This window comes from Falco naumanni (genome assembly GCF_017639655.2).
Source record: "Falco naumanni isolate bFalNau1 chromosome 20 unlocalized genomic scaffold, bFalNau1.pat SUPER_20_unloc_1, whole genome shotgun sequence".
NCBI classification, from domain to species: Eukaryota; Metazoa; Chordata; class Aves; order Falconiformes; family Falconidae; genus Falco; species Falco naumanni.
The window spans coordinates 197,644-219,752 of NW_024427345.1; the positions used below are offsets into that span (position 1 = coordinate 197,644).

Genomic DNA, 22,109 nt, shown 5'->3' on the forward strand with positions numbered 1-22,109 from the left:
GGGATGAGGATAAAATGGCGGCGCCCATGAGCGAAGGATCTCCCGCCTCGGAGCCTGGCGCTGCTCCCTACGGCAACTTCCCGAATTACTCCCGCTTCCACCCGCCCGAGGGGCGAGTCCGCCTCCTGCCTGGCGGGCTCCTGCGGAGCCTGTTCCCCGCGGCGGCCCGCCCGGTGCTGGGGCTCGACGTGGGGTGCAACTCGGGGGTAAAAGGGCGCCTCGGCGGGAGCGGGAGGGGTAGGCCGCGGGGCGGCAGGCCTGGGGGTCCCTGCGGGAGGGGGAGCGCTGGGCTGGAGGTCTGGGCTGTGGGGAAGACTGGAAAGGCTCGCGGGGAGACTCTGCTCTGGAGACTGGGGGCCTGCACGAAAGATTGAGTGGACGTGCTGGTCTGGAGGTTTGGGGCCTGTGGGAAGGCCTGAGGGGAGGTGTTGAGCTGGAGTTTGGGGGGGCTTTGGGAGAGACGGGAGGGAGGCACTGGTCTGCGGAATTGGGGGGTGGTGGGGCAAACTGGGGAGGCACTTGTCTTGGGTTTTGGGGGATGGTCCAGCATATGGAAAAGATTAGGGATGAGGCACTGGTGGTGGGGGCAGACTGAGAAGATGGGGGGGGGGTGGGGATGAGGGCCTGGGAGAGGGGCAGTGAGGCAAACTGGAAAGACTGGAAAAGGCACTGACCCAAGGTGGTGAGACAGGTGGAGGAGACTGGGCCAGGCAGGAGCTTAGGGTGTTGGGAGACAGATTGGAAAGATGGGGAGGCACTGGGGTGGGGTGTTGGGGGCACTGGGGCAGAGTGGGGAGGTTGGGGCATTGGAGGGAAGTCTGGGAGGGCTGAGGGAGGCACTCCCTTGGGATTTGGGAAAGAATGGGGCAGGACTGAGAAGACTGGGTGGGGAAGGCTCTGGGGAGCAATGACCTGTGGGGTTGGGGAGGAATGGAGCAGCCCAGAACAGCGGGGCAGGATTAGCAGCCTGGGATGGGGTTGAGCCTGCGTAAAAGGCACAGTGGGAAAGCAGGACTTGTGTGCAGCATGAGACTGGTGGGGCTCAGGAGATTGTCAGTGGGTGCTGTGTGTCCTGAGCACCAGAGAGTTGGTATAGGACCCCTAAGAGCAAGGGAACTGGACAAACCTGAGGCAAGAAACTGTCATCGGTTGTGTATTGTGTAGTATCACATCATTTATCCATGAGACAGAAACTGAAACTAAAATCGTGGTCACGTGCTCCTGAGGATCTTGTGACAGAGCTGGTGAATCGCGTAGAATTGCCCATTTTGAAAGTTCATTCTCTTTACCTAGTTCAGCTTTTTTCTCGCGACTTTTTCTTAGCGTGTAGCTTTGCTGTCTTGTAACTCAGAAGTATTTGTGCATCTTTGATGCAGTGTTTAATAATGTTTTAAGATATTTTTTTTTTCAGATGGAGGCTTTATCAGTGTATTAGAAACAATTACTCGTTCAGAATGAGGTTGCATTCTGGCAGGGGAAAAAATAGTACCGCGGTTTCCATGGCTTCTCTTCCCCCAGCCCCCTGCCAGGTGGTTTGAAAGTCTGCCTAAGGCATTATCTAAAGGACAATTCTAGATCCTATTTCAGGTGAACTTGTGGAACAGGTCAGGTGAAAATGGTCTCAGTACGGTTCTTCTGAGCTGCAGAGGCTTTTGCCACTAGAGGACACCCTCTGCCCGCTTGTGTGGGCGGCGAGCTCGGCCGGTGTCACTCGGGCGTCTCATCGGAGCTCATTCCGTAAAATATTAATAAGCTTAACACTTAGTGGCACACTCTGTGAAAGGAAATTCAAAGGAAAGCTCTCGTGTTAACTATTAAGCAGCAATCTGATGGTCAGGGAGTGTCTTCTACTTCAGCAGTGGCAGAAGAAATTTTTACTCCAATTCAGGCAAGATATATAGCTCTTGGTGCCACGGGGGAACTCAGAGGCTTGCTTAGGGAAGTCAGTGAAGCCTTCACCCCCACGTTGGATGGGGATATCCAGCAAGATTCCTGGACTAAAACTCATCTTTCCTGTAGTTTTTGGAGCAAAACCCCAAGTGTGGGCTGATACAGTTTTAGTTCCAGTATCTGGTTGACTTTTCAGTAGTCAGGAATACCGTGATGCTTTTTGCTACAGAAAGGAAGATCGTTGGTGCGCTTATTGCTCTGAACTTCGAGAGAAAGCTCTTGAGGTGGCACTTGTGCCTTGCTGCTGAGAGTTGGTTCCTGTGTGCTTGGTATGTGTTACTGAAGCAGCGTAGGCCCCATGAACCCCTGTTGTTTTGCTTTCTGCAGGAGCTAAGTGTGGCTCTATACAGGCATTTCCTCGGCCTTCAGGAGAGCAAAGGCAGCCTGGAGCAGCCTGCAGCTGGAACAGATCTGAACCTTCTGTGCTGTGACATCGATCCGGTGTTGATTGAGAGGGCTCGGCAGTGCAGCCCCTTTCCTGCCTCCATATCCTTTGCCAACCTGGACATCATGGACTCCAGTGCCAGGGAGCCATTCCTGAGCTCCTACCTGAGCCGTTTTGGCCGCTCCACCTTTGACATTGTATTTTGCATGTCTGTGACCATGTGGATCCACCTGAATCATGGGGATAGCGGCCTGATGGAGTTCCTGTCGTTCCTCTCCTCTCTGTGCACGTACCTGCTGATTGAACCTCAGCCCTGGAAGTGCTACAGGGCAGCTGCACGCCGCCTGCGGAAGCTGGGCAGAAATGACTTTGATCACTTCCGATCTCTTGCTATCAACGGGGATATGGCGGAGAGGATAACCCAGATCTTAACGAAGGACTGCGCCATGGAGCTGGTGTGTTGCTTTGGGAGCACCAGCTGGGACAGAAGCCTCTTGCTTTTTAAATCAAATGGCTCAAATTGTGAGGGCAGGGGGCCTTCAGAACAGGAGCAGTAACTGATAAACAGTCTTTCACATTCATGAATTCGTAGGCAATGAGGTGCTTGCTGCTTACAGAGTCAGATCAAGGAATTCCTAAATCCCTGTTGGGACCAGACATTGACCTCCAAGGGAGCTGGAGGCAAATATCTGCGTGATTTTTTTTTTAATGACTTTTTTTCTTTGCATCTGCAAAATGCGGTGGCATTTTTAACCTACCTTGTGAGTTCTGAGATTGCCGTTCCTAGAAAGTGCTTTTGAAATCAAAGTTGCTACATGTGTGCATTGTATACGTACCAAGAACATTCCCTGGAAGAAGAAAGAACATGCCTTTTTTGTCCATGGAGCTTTTCAAGGAAAGGAGCTTTTCAAATTTCTGTGGACCCTTGCAGTGCACTGTTTGTTCTGCTGCTTGTCACGTCTTCTGTATAAAATACTCTTGGAAAACATATAACCTGGTTTACCAGCGATGAACAAGTGCGTTGGATCGTTGGCAGAGGGTGTCTGGTCGACAGCTTGCCCAGAGCGGTGGTGGATTCCCCATCCCTGGAAACGTCAGAGTTCAGGTGGGACGGGGCTCTGAGCAACCTCATCCTAGGTGAGGCTGTCCTTGCGCAGGGCAGGGGGGTTGGACTGGATGAGCTGTAAAGGTCCCTTCCCACCCAAACCAGTCTGTGGTCCGATGATACTGGTCGGGCTGTGATCAGGGCACCTTTGTCGATGAGGCTTGCCTGGAGTGTGCCTGGGAGGCTGAGAATGGTGTGATTTCTGTGGAGTGAGGGGTTTATATGGTAGGGCACTTACTTGTTTAAGTGTGTAACGGAGCGAGTGATTTTTGTAATAATATCCTTGAAATAAAAGTAACTTAATTTTATTGTAAATAGTGTTTGGTTTTTTAATTTTTCTTTTTGTTTGCATTGTTTTTAACACCTAAGCCATCCCAGCTAACTGAGTTTATGGTTTTGTCAGGCTTACAGACTCAAATGAGACTTTGGTAAGCTTGAAGTTGTGTTTGGCTAAGGTTAAAGTATTACAGCTTTCACAGGGTTGTGGTTTTGGTTAGGTTTTGCTTGTTTGGTTTTGGTGGGGTTTTTTTTGTCAGTAAAATCTAAGAGGAAAGAAGATGAGCAAAATGCTATATTTTAACTTCATTTTTCTTGGTTTAATATCCCTACTAGCTTTAGTTCATACATCGTGGTTTTGTTGGCTCTGATAGGAAGTAGGAGTTGCACTTCTACAGTGTTGTCTAAACAGATTAAAAACCTCTCTTGAGCAGACTGTGACACATAGAAGTAGGTAACTGATGACTCTTACAAATTTCTAGGTTCCTCACTGTGAGGTGAGAGGGAAGCCCAGGTATGCGCCCTAAGTGTTGTGTCATGAGAGCTTGCTACCAGAGAGAGTGGAGAGGAGGAATTCTCCTCCAGGAGGTACTCTTGCCTAGCAGCTCTCATGTCGAGGTGAGCCTCTGTGCAGGGGTGGAGAGGAACTTGGGTTGTGTTTTACTTTGTCCTTACTGGGACTTTCTTGTTATTTACTCATGCAGTGATAGTGGAGGGGAAAGGAAAGCTTTGATTTCCTCCACAGTGAGCTCTGAGAGTGAAGCGTGTGCCATGTTCTGGCTGGCTGGCCACAGCCTTGTGGATGAAAAGCTGCTGGGATCCATGGATAGGCTTGAGGAAAAAGTCTATGTGTGTTTAAAGAGACGAGGTCGCAGAAGGGCTTTGAGGGTCTTCACATAAATGCGCCTTCAGCAGTGTTGTGCTATGCAGAAAATGTTTAGGACTCCTAGCAGGAGTCCCGAGAGCTCCTCTGCCTTCTCAGCTGCTGACAAATGGGCCTTCCCTGGTGGTGGTGGCAGCTGTTAATTTTCTTGAAGACAATTTTAAGTTGGGGCTGATTTCACTATCCCTCTGGGAGTGAAGGGAGAGCCAATTTGTCATGTATTTTCCTGAGGGTTTGCTCAAGTGCCTGATCTTTCTTGCAGCTTATAAAATGTATCACTTTGGTAATTAAGCACCTCATCTGACATTCATTACAATCTATGGGTAAGCGCCACTGAGGGGCGGGGTGTTGGCTCACCCAGTGCTGCTGGGCAGCTCAGCCTCCCCTTCCTTGTGCTGTCCTTCCTTGTGCAGCTGGTGGCACTGGAGTATCATGCAACCTACAGCCTTGCCCCTTGGGATGTTTCTGTTGGGTTGTGTCAATATTAGTTGCTGTTTTCTTTGAACTTTGAGATATTTATAAAATAGACCTGGACTTATCTGTTCAGTGCTCAACTTTAAAGGGGTGAGTAGGGTTTCTCGCTTTCATTTTCCCCTGGGGATTTACACACCTGCCTGTGAAAAAATTTATGAAGGGTTGCTAGGAAGGGAGACAACCCTAAGTTACAGACAGGAGACTTGTCCTGTACCCATCTAGAATGACCTTCCCCTACAAACAGACCCTATTTTATGTTCCTTATACACTGGGTGATAATCAGTATCTGCTGCCTGGGGGATTCTTCTGGGCTGCTGCTTGTTGATAGGTTGTGGGTTGGTTTGTTTTGTTTTGCTTTTTTTCCCAGCCTTTATATGCTGGCCATGTACAGACCTGCAAGCCAGCCCAGTGTGTATGTAACAGTATGATGACGTTTTATCTGTCTCTCAAGTCTGTACTACTAAATCGCTCATATCAATGTCCCACTGTCTCAGAAATGGCTCCAAAACTAGCTTTGTTTGGATTTGGTGCAGCAGCGCACTTTGTTTCTTGTCCTTTGGATATTGCCACAAATGCAGCTTAAAATAACAGCAATATAAATCTCTCTGCAGTTCTCGGTATACTATAGGGCTCAAAATGGAGCCAGTCCTTTAGCAGACAGGAGGAAAAAAACCCCAAACACCTCTTTCCTTTTCTTTTCAGCTTGCTCCTTCTGCTCTCCAGGAAGCTGTCGGGTGATGAGACAGGTGGGAACCCAGCTTTGTGACACAGCAATAGAAGAGAGCCTATGGATCTCAACTGCAGTGCTTATGTAAGGCTCAGGAGAATTTCTTTTTTTATATACTCTCTTGCATTTTGCAATGTGGTTAAAACATGTTCCCAGGTCTCCTGAAGGCAGGACAGAATGAAATAAAAGATGAGGGTGGAAACCAATGCTTTGTCTCTGTTGCTGAGAGCACTTGGCGAAGTTGGTTGATTGTTTGTCGTTCAGCTGGTGAAACAGATGCCCCTTGTGTGAGTTCTGGGGGTGGTGACCCTTGTAGAGTTTGGGGTACCCGCGTTAGGGGACGGTGCAGAGGCCTCTGTGCTGGAAGTACTGCTTGCTCATCTCCGTGATCCAAGGATGGGGCCAACCTGATGGTGGTTGCTGCTGCTAAATCAAGGGAGATGCAGCTTCCCTGAGTACAGAGAGGGAGGGCTGTGCTCGCACTGCTCAGCTGGGAGCGTATGGCATCAGGCTGTGCTGATGTAGGTCCTGTAGCTGTCCTGGCTCGCTCACCATGTGCCATGTTATTTGTGTGTGTATGTGCATCTGCGTTGTGGGGTTAGTTAAGAGATCCTGCTTGCTCTTTCCTATTCTTACAGGAGCCTGCTAAATTCAACACCTGCAGAGAGCACAAAGCATTTCCTGAGCATTTCCAAAGAGACCCAGAACACTGCGGGGCACTACGATGGCACTGTCGGGCTGCTGCCCTGTTCCATCCCGGCAGCAAGCAAGGCGTTCCCGTGAGTACCTTGTGAAGTTCCCGTGCTCTGTGGTTTGTGATTGTTGCTGGGCCCCATCAGACCTTGCCTCAGTTTTTCCATCCACAAAATGAGCTTGATAACCACACACCGCTGTGGAGATTTCTGATGTAGAATATTGATTGTCTGTTTGCACAGCAGTTTTGAGAATGAAAAGTACTGATGAGCTGAGCTGTATCGTAAGCTGTGAGCTGTGCCATTGTCCATAATAATCACTGCAGCCACTTCAGATACTTATTAGGTACCATACCTTCAAAGTGTACTAATTAAGTCTCACACCACTGCTGTGTAGCAAGTCACAGGTAACTATCCCCCTTCCTTGGATGGAAAAATCTAGGCAAAAGAGGTGAAGCATCTAGTCACACATAAGCTAATGTCAAAGTTGAGGCTGAGAACTTGGAGGTTCCGGTTTCTGGATGATTCTGCAGTTGCCTTCAGCCTTTGCAGGAAGTAAGATTTAGACGGAGTCAATGAGAGTTTCTTTTTTTATTATTTTTTATTTTTCTTAACTTTAACTCATGCTTATGCCAAGAAGACGGTTTGTTTCCTGGATTCTTGTGCTGGATGAATACAAGGTTTGCACTCAGTGGGGTTTAGTTTAGTCTGTAAGTATGGTGCAACAGCAGCAATTTTATCAGTTTAACATTGACAGCTGCCAGAACAAATGACTGTTCTAGGCACCTATCTCACTGCTGTCTGCTTCCCTTACGCATATATGTATTGACAGACATGCAGGTGCTGTTCATCAGCATTTCTAAATGGTGTCATGGTTTAAAAACTGTTTAATTCAACTTTCCCCAGAATGTGTGACCAGCCCAAGAGTGGAGGAATCGAGTTTAGGAACTCAAAGTGGGCAGCAACTTGTCTGCTCCTACAAGCAGCTTCCTCTAGCTGGAAACCCAGCAACTTGTCACCACAGGCTTGGACGGCAGAATCTGCAGATTTTCGGATTTCCTTTGCTCAGCTGAGGGCAAGTTCATTCATGTTCTTTGTGGCACTTTGCTGCCCGTGAGTTAAAGGACAAAAGTGAGAGGTGTCAGCCCATGGAAATAGAGGCATCTGTTTCTGGCAGTGTGGAAGCCTGAGAAAAGAACAGCCACAAACCAAACACATATGATATCTTTTCTCTACCAGGTGTAAGCCTGTTACCTAACAAATCAAAACTTTGCAAGAGGAGGTGGCAGTATGAGGAAACAGAGCCCTTTTGGCAGAGTTGGGGGGCTTGGTGGGAAAAGCAACCGCAAATCCAAGGTGTGAGTCTGAGGTTCGCTCTGGATGTGCTGAAGGCTGGTCCTGTTTGGCCTTGTTGCAAATGAGGAGTGCTGGGGAGGTCAGAGGGGATCAAAAAGATTAATTGTTGGCTTCTTTGTGCCCTCTTGGTTATGGAAATGGATGCAGCTCGGCTGTGTACACTTCAGTTTGGTGCCTGGATGAGAATGCTCTGAGTCTCCAAAGCTTCGATGCAGTCTCTGTGGGCCTAGTGGAGAGGTGATCGACAAGTGGTGTGTGGGAAGTTTTTCCTGCCATTGGGATCCTTCTTTAGTCTTCAGTGTTTCATTGCAGGCACCACAGTTCTCTCGTTAGATTTGCTTGTGTTAACATGGGCAGGAGGTTTGCTTTCCCACAGGCCTTTGCACAAAAGTCCCTTGGAGCATTACGGGCAGGAGCCTTGCCACCAATTCTTTTATCAGCTCAAGCTTCAGTTTCTTGGACTTTATTATGTGGGAGTGTCCTTGTTGCCTTAGAGCTGGTTACCCACTAGGTTTAGACTCCAGAGGGGTCTTGAGTTTGAAGAAGAAAGCTTGGGGTCGTCATCTGGGGTCAGGATATGCTTATAATGCTCTGGCAAGAACTGGAGGGGCTCAGGTCTAAAGGACCTTCGTTTTAGGTTGGGAAGTACGGGTTCCTTTCTTAGGTTTGTCAGTAGCTGGCTGCAGAGCTTGGCTGAGCTGCTCCTTTCTTTGGACCTCTGATCTTGTGCTCTGTTTCACTGGGAAGCATAACCTGACATCTGGTGCGATAAGCTCTTGAGTGAGTATGAAATGCTATACAGGCCTGATCTGTTATCACCAGACAGTCAGAGTTCAATCAGCTGTAGATCAGGCTTACAAAATGCTTATTATCAGCTGTCTGGATTTTTATCCTGACTTTTAACAAAACCGCTCCGTCCTTGGATCCTTCACAGGGCGGCTTGACTCTGAGCAGAAGGTTTTAGTCAGTGGGATAATGTTCTCAGAGTAGTGGAGCTTTCTAAACTCCTTTGCTGTAGTGTGGGGAACTTGCTGTGAAGCAAGGAAGGTAAGGAGGGATCTTACTCATGTTTCCATAGCAGAATGCACTTCCAGTAAGCGCCTCTGTAAATGATTAAACCCCCCTTAATCTAAGCAGTATCTGGTGGGCCAAGGATTAGACATGGCACTGAGATCCTCCGCTCTGTTTCCATGTGTGGAGTGCTTCACGATTCCGTAGTAAATAATGCTGTTTTATTGTCACATTAGCCATTTATGCATCTTCCATGTGAGTGACAGTGGTTTAGCTAGAGCAGAGTCTGAGGGTGGTGTCCCTCTGTGGCCTTCCCAGTTCCCCTTCACCCCTGGGGTCAACCCAGAGACTCTGAAGTCTGTGAAACACACAGAAGCTGCTGAAATGCAACTGTTACCCCAGCAGCTGAAATCCAGGAGCAGTCATGCTGCAACAGGCCTGCCCTCCTGCCAGAGAACAAGCTGCAGGGTGACACATCAAAAGAGAAGGGCAGCTCCGTGGTGTTCTCTGTGGAGATCAAAAGGGAGTAAGCAGGGCGGCTCCTCTCCTGGCTGGTCCTTGAGACTGCTCATCTCTTTCTCCACGTCCCTTTAATCTCAATTACCTCCTAGAAGATCACAGTTTCAAGCATGTGAGATGGTGGTGGGAAAAGCTCCTCTGTGAAGTGGCTAGTGTGAGGAAGTGATCCTTGGTTGCATGTTGGGGAAGAATTCTCTTACCCTTTGTGAAGAAAGCATACACGACGGCGAAGGTTTTAACATACCCTTCTAATACAACCAGCATCTCCATGTCCCATCAGAGCAGGTGACACAGCACGAGCATAAAAGGGTGCAGGGGAGCTGGATGAGCTCCATGTGGGCTCCGGTGTCAGTCCCTCCTGAGAGGACATCAATCCCCTTCTGCAGCTGCGGTGCCTCCATGGTACCAGGGCAGGAGGGCTCCTCTGCGGGGCTGCTGTTGCACTACGTCAGGGACTAGACCTCGCTGCTGCCAGTGCATGGAGGCAAGTGAATTGGCAGGGCTGTATTTGAAAGTTGTGAGGGCTTTTCAGGATGTGTGTGGTGGCTGTTATCCAGGGCTCTTGGATCTCCTGGGACTGATTTACTCGTGTAATCGCTGCATTCCCTGTCTGGACATTCCTAGCCTGACCAGCACTGACTCTGGTTGTCCAGGGTGGCTAAGTAGGGCAGATGCTGAATTATTTACTGTCCTCCAGCCCCTAGAGCAGGACCTGCAGTGCATTCCTTACTGACTCAGGTTGAGTTTTAACTCCGCATCTTAACCATTACTTAAACAGGTGTTGCTTAGTCTTTTCCTCAAAATACCCACAGCTACTCAGGACTAGAATACTGGAAAACAGAACTGCTTTTGGTTTGCCCTGGCTTGTTTCTGAGCCCACTGCAGATCACCTCAGTGGACAACTTTGTCCTTGGATCAGGGCAGCCGCAGTGACCTGTGAAAGCACCTTGTCTACCTTGCCTCAACCAGCCTGTGGGACTTCTCAAAATGGTGTGGCTTCTTCCGTGACATTTGGTAGAATGCTCAGGGCAAGCATTGCCTTCATGGAAGAGCCCCGAGAGAGCAGAGGTGTTGGCCCTGAGAGCATGGGAATGCGTAATGGAGTATTCATCCTTGAGTGGAAAAGATACTGTCTGAGAGGCTACGGCTCAGTGAAAGGGAACAGGGACCTCACGGGAGTGGTGAGCCTCGTAGCTGCTTTGGAGAGGAGGAGGGAAGAGAAGGAGAGTAACTGTGGATAAGACTTGGGAATCAAATTAGGTATTCCTGGGGTACCTCCTGGCCTTTGTATTTGTGAGCAGTTTTCTCCTGAGGATTGTTCTATTGATGCTGAAAGTAGGAATCTCATCTGGCCTTGAATAACATCAGTGCAAATGGATTTGGGGGACATTCCCAAGGCCGAAGGGTGCATTTACCTAGGCTGTAGGTTGAAGAATAGAGTAATGCAAAGATAAAAACAGGCCTGTGCTAGGCCTTTCTCTCCCCCAGTGCAAGTTTCCCAGGTGACTAGTTAGTGTCCCAAACACTGATCTTTGCCTTTGGGGGAGGTGGAGAGCAGAGAGCTGCTCTGCTTCTCCAAGTTCTCTCTTGATCTGCGTTTCTAGCTGGTGCTGTCACCAGCAAATTTGCTCTGCTCTTTGCCAAGGCTGCAGGTCCCGGCTGGTAGCTGTTCCCTGCTCTCTGTGTGTGTGTCTGCATTTTTTCCGAGACCAGCTTCAGCTGGTTTGTGTGAAGTGCTGACTTCAGGCATTGTGCAGAGCATGACTCAGAAGGGTAGAGATTTAGGGGAGAGGGAGGAAAGTCTTTTTAAGGAGTTGCAAGCCATAAACCACAGTGAATGGTATTGGTAGAGGTGGCCTGGTTCCCTTCCAGGCTCAAAAGGAAGAGTATTAAGGATTTACAAACAGCTAGCACATCTGCAAGGCAGAAGAATGTTTATTGAGTGTGTAAATGCTCATAAAGCCACTAGTAAACCTGATAATGTCGTGTATGTGCAGGTGTGTACACAGAGACAGGGAGGAGAGAAGGCACATACCAAGATACCTGGAGGTTTCCAGAGGGCCTGATGTTCCACTGATGACAACTGTGACAGTCATCCGCGTACTTCTACAGGGAACAACTGGCTGATGCAGAACCTGGTTCCTTTAAACTCCCTGCTCCAATTCTGGAGCCTGGGGCAGGTGGGCTCACAGTGTCCCTCAGTTGCTATTGCAGCACCTTGTGTAGTATTGTCTTAAGGGGTAATCTTAACGACTTTGACTCTTTTTAAAGAGCAGAGAAGCACAAAGGGGCCTTCAGATCCCTTAGAGGGAGGTCATGGAGGGTGGCTCACCCTGATTCCTCTCTGTGGTTTGTTTATGGATATCATGTAGCAGAAATACAAACTTGGTTGTGTGGTAAGACGGGAGAACGGCCCATTCTCCCCCCATCACAGGAACTGCTTTGCATGGGCACCTGCTGTGAGGCAGGGGCACCTGCGCTGTGGTTGCACGATGGCAAAACAGGATCTGGGGGGCAGTGAAGATGGCAAAGAGCAGGTTGGGCTAGGCCTGAGGGGCTGAGGGAAAGGAAAGGGGCGGTAGATGAGCTATTCCTGAGTGTAATACAGAAGCTGGGCACCTCCACGTATGAGAGAACATCCCCGCCGCGCTTCCCTTACATTGGCATTTCTTTGACAATACGTCAGGTAAGGCACTTGTCAGACAATTTGCTGATGTAGAAACTTTGAAACCTGCAAGATTTGCCTTCTGTGCAAAACCCAGTGAAAGTAGGTTGGAGCCGTCTGCCCTGGTTGCAAGCAGTTCCCTCCCCACGGCAATGGACGCAGTAAGATCAGAGCTCAGCAAATGCACAAAGGGAAGCGCCAGGCGGGGCTGACAGCCTGCTCCCTGCTGCAAACAATGCTGACAAAGCCCTCTGGGGCTGGGCGGCCCGGGCTCTGAATTCTCCTTTCCCAGCGAGGTGGAAAAAGAAGCCTGAGCTGGCTGCGTCTCCTGAGGTTCCCCAGCCCAAGGGCCATCCGCCTGCCCCCATCACTCTCCTACCTTCAGAGCAGTATTTGCATGGACCGGGGTACCCAGGTGTGTGCCAGGAGGCTACTTCTACTCCAGCATACAAAGTGAAATCTGTTGTTGCCCTTTTAGGAGTACCAAAGTCATTCCTGGCCTTTCTGCCCTGCCCTGGCATGGTTCGTGGAGTGCAGTTGGGCACTGTTACTAACTCTTAATACACTTCTGTGAATTCTGGAAAGCTCTTACCGGTGAAGACTGAAAGCAGCTCTGCTTCGTAGGGCTGCTTCAGGTGTCTTCATCAGGGGCTGTATCAGTGCAAGGTTCGTGGCTCAACAGGTGAGCACCGGATCTGAAGACCCACTGAATTTGGCAGGTTTTTGGATTCAGGTGGAAAGGTTGGAATAGTGTGATAGAGGAACAAAAGCCAGTTGTGAAATGCAGATCCATGTCTGAAACTGGATTTGGATCTCACTGCAGACTAAACAAATGTGATTCTGCAAGGCTTCTTAGGTGATAAACACTCAGAACAGGGGCAGTCATGTACGCATTCATTAGTTGTGTCTGTTCTGCTTTGTGAGAAGCAGCTGTTTGTTGTGAAAATGTAGGAAGAATTTGAATTTTTTTTCTTAACAGGGTAGAATTTAACTGAAGGATAAGGGAGTGTTGTCAGCCTTGGCTCCAACCTCACCTGCAGCAAATGTGAAGCAAATTAAATAAGGGGGGTAATGTGAATTAGGGCTGTGCTACTGCACTGAGATGAGGATCTGCTTTAATAATGTTAGTGATGTTCACAGGATTAGCTTAACCTGTCAGGAATCTAATGCTAAATTCATCTGGTTAGGCAGCACAATTCTGTATCTGTTAGGGTTTTTTTTTGTGAGGTTTTTTGCACCACCTTAGCAGCTGGTGGTGCAAAGGGTATTTGGTGCTGCTGAAGGAAATTCACTCCAGGCTAATTAGGGGCCTTGCAGCCCCTCCATCTCTGACCAGCAGCCAGGACCTGCCCCAAGCATTCCCCTTTTCTTGTTGCCAGGCCGAGCCTCTCTCAGAATCCTGGTTAAGTGGTGGCATTACTTAGAGTTGAGCTTCACAGCCCATACAGACAAGCAGAGATGCTCCCACACACGTAGATGTGTTTGTGCACACAGGGAACAGGTGGAGGTTTAGCCTCGGATGCTGCATCCACATGCAGGTTGTGCCTGGGCCTAACAGCCGTGCGTATTCACTCTAGTCTGTGCAGCGTCTCCTCCTTGCAGTCTACTTTCTCTTAAACTCCAGAGGCCTGAAAGAGAGAAGACCCCTATGGGCTTTAAGTCCTCTCTCCCTTCCAACCAGCAATTGGTAGGTTCTTTTTTTTTTTTTTTTTTAAACCCTTCAGCCTGTAGTGGAAATCAATGTTTCTTTAGCAGCTGCCCATGTCTTTCCTGAGCAGCATTCCGTGCATATTCACGCTGGTCTGTGCAGTGTTTGCTCCCTGCAGTCTGTTTTCTCTTAAATTACGCTATCTGAATTGCTCCTTGCTTGATGTTGTTGAGAAACAAGAGCACGTAGAGAGCATTAAAAGGTGAGCACAGAGGGAGCTGGGTGGGATCTGTAAGTGATCCAAGACTCCATGTCAAAACATCCCCACCCCATTCCTTGCATGGCTGGGATGGTTTGAAAAAGCTCAAACTTCTCAATAAATTGTGGAGAAATTGGCACAAAAGTAACTCTAAGGGGCCTAGTCCAGGTCCCATAAAATCCACAGGGACTCTAGTCCCACTGTACTGCTGAAGTTTTGCTTATTCCACTTAGGTTTAAGGTGGCAGAAGAGGGGCAGATGCCAATATTTGTGATTAGCGGCATAAATCAGGAACAAGGTGATGGCACGGCCTTGAAGTCAGGCTGAAGTTGATCTTAAATTTGCCAGCTCTGCTGCCTGTGGACAGCAGCATCCTCAATGCTGTTGAAACTGGTCCCAACAGCCCTGTCATCTTAGCGCTGTCAAGTATCTGCTTCGGGTACAAACCTAGGGTTTATCTTGGGATCAGAGCTGTGATGATAGCAGGATTTTAGGAGGCTCAGAAGGAACGTAAGTCCTCAGAAGGAACATAAGTCTGTCTATGCTGATGCTGCCTCTTCCTTGTGCAGCTGGAAGACCTGGATGGACAAGCACAGCCAGGCTGCTGTGGGTTGTTTTCTTTGCTTGAGTGAAGAACTGGGGCTCTTTCCTGGTTGGGGTGGCAATACCATTGGAAGGGATGAGCCGGCTTTGAGGAGGAGAGACTGAAATGCTGACCCTTCCCAGAACCAAGTGGTGAATAGGAAGTGAGGCCAAGAGGCAATTTCCAGTTGTGAGCCGGGTCTTTTAACCAGTGCAGAGGGCTGGATCGTTGCTGCAGTCAAGGGCTGTTTATAAAATCAAAGATGTGACCCTGAGTTGCTTCTTACTCTACCTAAGGTCTCACCAAGGGCTGACAAGCTTCCAGCAAGGCAGAAGTTCATGTTTCTGGGCTACAGTCAGGCATTTTGTATTGAAATTCAGTCCCGCCAACCGCTGAATCCTTAACCTTGGTCCAACTAGGATCTCCCAGGCCCTTGCAAGGTCAGGGGCTTTTCTCTGGATCCCCTTGCCGTTGTTGCCCTAGATAACATGTGTTGTATAATCTGCAGAGCACCCTCCAGATACGTACGTGGGCGAATCCTCCAGGGAGAACTGAATTCAGCGTTCAGGTCAGAACATGTCCCATAGGTGTTTGTTGCCATGAGTATGAGCTGGCTGTCCGGGAAGCTGCCAGCAGGACATGTATGGATGGAGCCTTTCTGTTCCATGCAGAGACTCCGCACCACCTTGGTGTGCTCCAAACTGGGCTTTCTCCAGCCCAGACGTGGAGGCTGAACAGTAATCTGTTTGCGGGACCAAATGGCTTGTCTGATGCTAGCTCGGGTCTGGCTCTTAAGAGGGGTAAACGTTGCATGCTGCTAAGTTTCTGGTTCCCCCTGGGCAAATCCAAGGCGAAATAAACTTCAGGATATATTAATTTTTTTGTGCCTTGTGGTCTGCTGCTTTAAAAGATAAAGGCATTTGGAGTTGTTCCCTCTTGTCTAGTTTGTAAATCTTTTGGGGTCTCGGGTTTTGAGTGTTTCCTATTGGTAGGCTAGAGCTTTGCTCTGCACTAGGAGAGCAACTCTTCTTCCATGTTGCCCTGATTTCAGGAGCTGGGACTTGAGGCAGTGTCACCCTCTGGGGGAGCTGGCACTGGGGGGGATAAACTGGTGCAGCATCACTGACTTCAGTGAAGTTACACAGGCTTCTATCCAGTGAAATGCTGAGGGAATGCTGGATTTACACCTTGCTGAGGGCAGCGGGACAGGCATGTGTAAATCTAGAGTGGATCTGCAGCTATGGATCTGAATTGGTGTTATCTCATGCCTTGTTTTGTATTTCTAACCCTGCAAACTGAACAAAAGGCTCCAAATCAGCATTCTTCTGTTGGTAGTGGTATCTTCCAGTCCTGCTGTACTTACCCTGTGCAAAGGAGCTGACACAATTACTTTGGCTACATAAGAAGTCTGTGGAAGAGTTGGAAACCAAGCTCCAGATGTTTTATATTCCGTTTTTAGAGCGTGAACTTTTTCCTCTGTGCATGTGTTGGTGGGGCAGCTCAAAAGGGCCCGTGTTTGTAGGGTGGCAGAGACTGTCAGCCAGGCAAGATCTTGGTGTTGCACCAGGATGTCACCAGCCTGAGAAATGTCGGAGACAAAGGAGATGTTGGGACTCTTGGAGCTGATCTCAGTGCCACAGAGGTGGGTAAAGCTGGGCACGTGGATGTTAGGGAGCAGGGAGGTGTGCAGGCCAGGTTTGCTAATGCTAAAAAATAGCCAGGCCCATTTCCACGAGCAGAAGTTGGTCTGTGATGGCACCAGCCCCGCTTTGCATGAGGAGGCTGGATGCTGGGTGACTCTAGCGGAGGGGCCCCTTGCAGGGCTACAGACAGCCTGCCCTGACCCTCTCCCCAGCGTTCCCAGCCCCGCGCGCTTCCTGCGTCAGAGGCCCCCGTGCCTGCCCCGCACTGAGTCACAGCTGGGATTCCTCAGCTCTGAAGTGGTTCCTTCTCTTCTTTCTCCCCCTCCTCCCCAGGTGCTGAGCTTTTTTTTTCCAAAGCCTTGAATTGAAGGGTGTGTCTACAAAATCTTGCAAACACGCGCAGGCCCCAGCAGGAATGGGTGAGCACTGTTCCCATTATGTTATGAATACCTGGCCGATTGCCACGGGGATCCTGCCAGGCTGAGCAGCCAATCTCGAGCACCGATACCTGCTGAGCTCTGGAGTTTTGCTCCTCTCGCTAAGTCATTTCTTTGCAGAGATGGACAGTTTTAATCTCCTCTCAGCAACAGCCATGTTTTTGTACTCGCTTGGCCTGCTGCGATATCCCAGTTCCCACGGTTAGCAGCTTCCCGGAGTACTACGCTGGTAGGGGTGGAGAGTTGAGCCGGCAGCTCCAGCAGCTGGACTGCCCATCCTCCTGTGTGACTCACCTCGTCCAACCTGCAATCTCAAATATTTTCTGTTGCCCTGCCCTACACACTGGGCACTGCCTCAGCTCACCCAGGCCCCTCCATGGGTCTCGACTTGATGTGCTGCATCGGGTTTGGAGGCTGCCTGGCGTATTTGTGCACTGGAGGGATCTGTTGGGCTGGGAGGGGGCACAGCTGGGTGGTCTGGGCCTGAACCATCTCCCTTTCCTGAGGGTGGACATTTGCCATGTGTTGGGCTTCTTCCGCTTCCTCAAACGCGCCACGAGCACTTGGTTGTTGCTGGTGAGGATGTTGAGGGCTGTGTGGTTTAAGTAGCCATGCTTAAAGCTAAGCAGAGAGGATGCAGTAGCTGAGACTTCAGACCTCTCAAGTAGACAACAAACTCTAAAGCCCACTTGCAAGCTCTGGTTGCAAAAGTCTACGGAGGCTTAAGGGAGCAGGTCTTCTGTGCTCGCAGTGCCTGCTAGCAAGGTTAAGCCACCAGTGAAGGTCTGCAGTCCCTGCCATGATGTGCTGTTAAGCTCCACAGCTGAAAGCTGTCTCGGGCACAGCTGGCATCTGTGCAGAGCAAAGATGATGGGTGTGAGGTTGGACATGGTCTCTGCACCGTGCTGAGCTTGGAGCGTGTGAAACCTGGCACAGGCAGGCCCTGCTCTCGGCTGCAAAGTCTCAGTCCTGATCACTGGTAGTAATTTGACCTGACCTTCTTTCTGATTTCCTTTGTTTGCTCAGCAAAATGGACACCAGCTCATGCACATCTATCCTTGGCATGCCAACTGCGCTCTGGACAGGCTGGCCTTTCCAAGCTCTGATGAACTTTTCACGCTGCAAAGGAATGTCCCTGTCTCTGCTGAGACCCGATATGGAGGTCAGCGTGGGCCACAACCTCACACCCCTCCTGCCGGGCAGTGTTCGTGTCCCCACCTGTGGGCAGAGCTGCTGCTCTTCCCCGTGCCCCTTTGCTTCTTGCCCTGGGGTCCCAGAGACTCCCCGTGCCACCGGGTGATGTGGCTCTGTAGCATAAATGGCGTGTGTGTAGAGGGGAGGCCGGGTCAGGAGGTGCTGGGAAATATTGGTTTGACTCATGCCTTCCAGGGAAAGAAACATTGCCCTCCCACACACGCTGCTCCCCACCCTTTTTGCCCCCACACCAGGGCTCTGTCCTCCTGGAGGGCTGTGCAAGATTAAATATGGGCAAACATCAAATGGCCAACCTCATTGCCATTTTGTTTCAGGTGAGGCTTCCTCCAGGCCTGTGACGGCCTCGTGGATATGCAGGAATTTGGGCTGGGTGGGGAGTGTGTTGAAGCAGCAGCTGCTGCTGCCTCACTGCGCTGCGTGTGCGAGTCCCTGGCGCACCCGGAGGCGGAGGTGTGGGACCTGTTGGCACTCCCACCCTGTAAGCCCAAGGGCAGCGAGCTGACACAACTCTCCTGGAATCTGTCCCACTCTAACCAGGATTGTTGGCAGGCGGGTACCGAATCTTGGCAGCAGAACAAGGGAATGCTGGTTTCTCTGAAATTCTTGGGCCCGTTTGGTCAGGGCGCTGGCATGCGGAGTCATGGCAGAGTTGGCACATGTATTGCAGAGGCAGGCGGTGAGGCCTGGGGACAGGCCTGTGGGGCTGGGGGCTGGCAGCTCGGGGTCTCTCCTATGTCCTTCCTAGCTGGTAGCAGCTTCGGGGTCTCTTTTTTTGTTTGTTTTGTTTTTGGTTTGTGTGGCTTTTTGTTTTTCTTTTTACTAGTCTGGGGCCACCAAGTGATGAGCCAACCTTGTCCTTCGTTCCTCTTTTCACCTTGGGCTGAGGGCAGTGAGATGTGGTACCAGGAGCCATTGGGCTAGAAGGCTGCCAGCCCTGTTGCGCACTGGTTTTGGTACTGCTGGGAGTCCCAGCTGCGACAGGGTGATGCATGGAGTCCCCCTGTGATCCAGTTCCCCTGAACCAAAGCCAGGCTGAGGACATTTCAAAGGTGAAGCTTCCTTAGCAGGTTTCTGTCTCCCAGGCACTGTCTGGGAGGTAGAGACCCCAGGGCTGCCCTGAGCCAGCCAGGCGCAGGTGGAGATGAAAACTAAGCAACAGGGATGGCTGCAGGACAGAAGAAGAGGTGTTTCACATGTCTGGGGTGGTGGAAAACTGGAAATAGTTGAAAGAAAGGGGCAACCCAGCCTTGCAGCAGAAAACCTGCGCTCAGCTTGCCCACCCTGGGGAGTCTGAAGCGCTGCGGGAGAGGAGAGCCTGGGCTGGGGTGCTGTCCCCCGTGGTGACTTCAGGCAGGATTTCTCCCCTGCTCTGTGCCAGGTGTGGGGTGGGTGGGTGGAGGTGGCCTCCCCTCCCCTGCTGGGCACACCTGGCCAAGGAGGCAGGCTTGTGGGCAGGGCAGGGCCTGGCAGAGCGGGCAAGGCTCAGGTGTTCCCATTCCTCCCCAGATGGGCCACGGGGAGAAAAATCGGGCCTTATACGGTCAAAAAAAGCCAGCACCGAGGAGGGACATGTGGGGAGGTGTGGATGAGCTGATGGGGTTGGGCATGTTTTCCTCCGCCCTTCCCTGTCCTCCCCTCCCTTCTCCAGGTGCCCTGGAGACAATTTCTGCCTTGGCTTTATAGCCCACGTGGCTGATTTCTGGGGCTTGCAAAAAGGCTGTTTCCCCACAGCGAGTGTGGCTGGTTTTGTGTCCCCCAAGAGCCAGGGAAGTGACTGGTGGGCCCGCAAGGGTGCCCTTTGGTGGGGCTGGAGATCTCTTCAAGCTCGGGGAGGCGGTAGGGACGGCACAGATCACTGCCTGCCTGGTTGAGCCTCCTTCCTGCTTGCTGAACTGCCTGCTCTCTGGCCTGGGCCGGAGTATTTGGTTAGGAAAACTAAATTATACCCCCCCTCAATGTGATACCATCTTAGGCTGCAGGCAAATAGGAGAAACTGAGGCACAGTTTTCTCCAAGACCACACAGGGAAAGGAAATAAAGCTCTTGTCTTTGCCCAAGACCAGGGGAGTTCCTTTTCCCAGCGCCCGATTTCTTGGGGTGAACTGCTTCAGTCCCTGGAAATGCCTGTCCCAGGTATCAGGCCTGGGGGATGAGCCGGGAGGATCCATCTTTCTCCTCCTGTCTTGTGCCCTGTCTCTTGGCTTCACTTCAGACCTGAGCTAGAACCAGGGGGAGCAGCTGTGGGCGAGGTGGGACTGGCAGGTTAAACGGGGCTGGAAAGTGGAGTGAGCTTGAGGGTGTTTCTGGAAGAATGCAGTTGCACTCAGTGGGACTAGGTGTAGTGGAAAGTCTCTTAACGCTCTAGGCCATCCTTTCTCCATCCCAGGAACACATTTCCATCTCTCTTCCTACACATTTTACAACATGGAACATGTGGAGGTATTCCCCCCCCCCCGCCCCCAGCTTGGGTACAGAGCATGAGCCATATTTCCCCTGTCTAAATTTCCTTGTCTCTGTGAGCCTGGCTGCTCAGCGCCCCAGGGGGGACTAGAAGATGGGCTGTCTGCTTCAAGACCAGCTCTGTGACTTGTTTTGGTATGAGCCTGGTGGGTGCTCTCTGGGTCTGCGCAAAAGAGCATCCCTGCATCCGGAGGGAAAGGAGAGGTGGGAGAAGAACCAGAAATCCTTCCACATGCAGCTGGATGGCTATTTCAGGGGGAGCAGATGGGCTGAAAGCTGAGCTTCCAAAGGGAAACATGGTTTGTCTCTCTATATAGTTATTTTTAGTGTTTTCTTGCAGGATTTAGCCCAAAGGGGGCAAAAAAGGGGTGTGTGTCTGCAGGCCAGAAAGGGTCCTTGGCCTTTTTCAGCGTGGGGCTGGCAGTACGCTCCCCAGCCAGAGCTCTCGGTGTTGCTCACAAAAGCCAGACACTAAGGAGGGGAACGTAACAGGTCTGTTCCCTGGGCTGATGGGATCTGATTGAGGGAGGTGTTTCTCATTCTTGGTAGCTCTGTTGGGAACTAATTCACCTTCCTCAAGCAGATCCCCAGACTGATTCAAAGTGTGTGTGGGCTATGAAGGAACGAGATCTCCGTCTGTGCGCGGTGAAATGAATCTGGGCCAGCCAGGCTGGGTTACAGGCATGGTTTCCACCAGGACATGGGTTCTTGGTGGGTGAGGAACGTGCTTTAGCTTGGGCGAACCTTTGTGCCTTACTCCCTTCGTAGTCTCATGAAGCATCCAAGGAGTGATCCTGACCATGGTGTCCTCTTGTTGTGTGGGAGCTGTTTCCCTTCTCCCTGGGAGGCTGGGCGTGCTGGAAGGGAGGAGGGGGTTGTTTGGGATGTGGCAGCTTATGGGATCCAGGGCTTGTGGAGGCCTCTGAGCTTCCTCTGGAGGCGTTTGCAGTGGAGTCACCTGCCCAGGAGAGGGAGCCTGGAGCTCACACTTGGGCGCTCCCCACCCCGGGAGCGCTGCCCGGGTACGCGCTACCCTTAGATGTGGTCTGGGGCTCAGGCTCTCCCTGCTTGGAAGACAGCAGAGGAGCTCTGCTGCTTCCCTCTTGTCTGCTCTGGCTTGTCTTCTGGACTCCAGCCCAGTTGCTGTTGTGCAGATGTGAATATTTCCTTGGTGATCTTCCCTGCCAGAGTCTGCCCCACCAAAATCAGCTCTGCCCCCTGCTTTCAGCACGCGGATTTATCAGTCCCTGCGTTTTGCCCCTGGGCTTTGTCTCGCAACTGGGCCGTGTCCTGGACATCTGATGTCTCCTTTCCCCACGCTTGGGCAGATGCTCCAATCTTTGGCTCCAGACAGGGTTTGAGATCATCTTTGGGAAGCCTCTTGCAGTTGAAATTGATACAGCTTTACCTGGAGATGGCTGTGCTTTGGATTGCAGAGATGTAGCTTGCCAGATAACGCAGATGGGCTTGCCTTTATTCCGCCAGTCTCCTTAGCAGCAACTAAATCTGGCCGCTGTGTTGATTACTGTGCTGGCTCAGCATCCTTGCCCTTGTAGGACTGTCCCCCAGCAACCTAAGGGGGATCAGAGATCCTCAGTTGATGGTACTGCCTGGTGTTTCTGAAGGGGGCAAGGGGTGTGATTCCCTTCACTGGACAAAGAAAAAACATACAGAACTCCCCAGTGGGTTAAACAGCTGGGTTTAGAGCTGTCTGTGTGTCTGGTGTGAGAACAGCTGCAGAAATTATTGCTGAGGAAGGACTGGTCCTTCAGATGAAGTCAGTGCTTAAGGGGTAGTGTGGTGGAGGGGGAAGGATAGGTGC

The 22,109-nt window shown here is 50.8% G+C and overlaps 1 protein-coding gene across 2 annotated transcripts in view; it reads left to right on the top strand.

Annotated features, from left to right (window-relative positions):
* BCDIN3D (BCDIN3 domain containing RNA methyltransferase) overlaps nt 1–22,109 on the top strand; it is a 25,653-nt gene continuing 3,544 nt past the window's right edge. Inside the window, exons 1-4 of one of the 2 annotated variants that reach the window (XR_005825827.1) lie at nt 1–206; nt 2,278–3,440; nt 5,776–5,884; nt 6,439–6,579. Coding sequence is in view for 1 of the 2 variants with exons in the window: in XM_040581074.1 (XP_040437008.1) it covers nt 15–206; nt 2,278–2,892 (807 nt within the window). In the remaining variant the exon portion in view is untranslated. Of the gene's footprint in view, nt 207–2,277; nt 3,756–5,775; nt 5,885–6,438; nt 6,580–22,109 lie in introns of those variants that run through there. The other variant, XM_040581074.1, reaches the window with a different exon arrangement.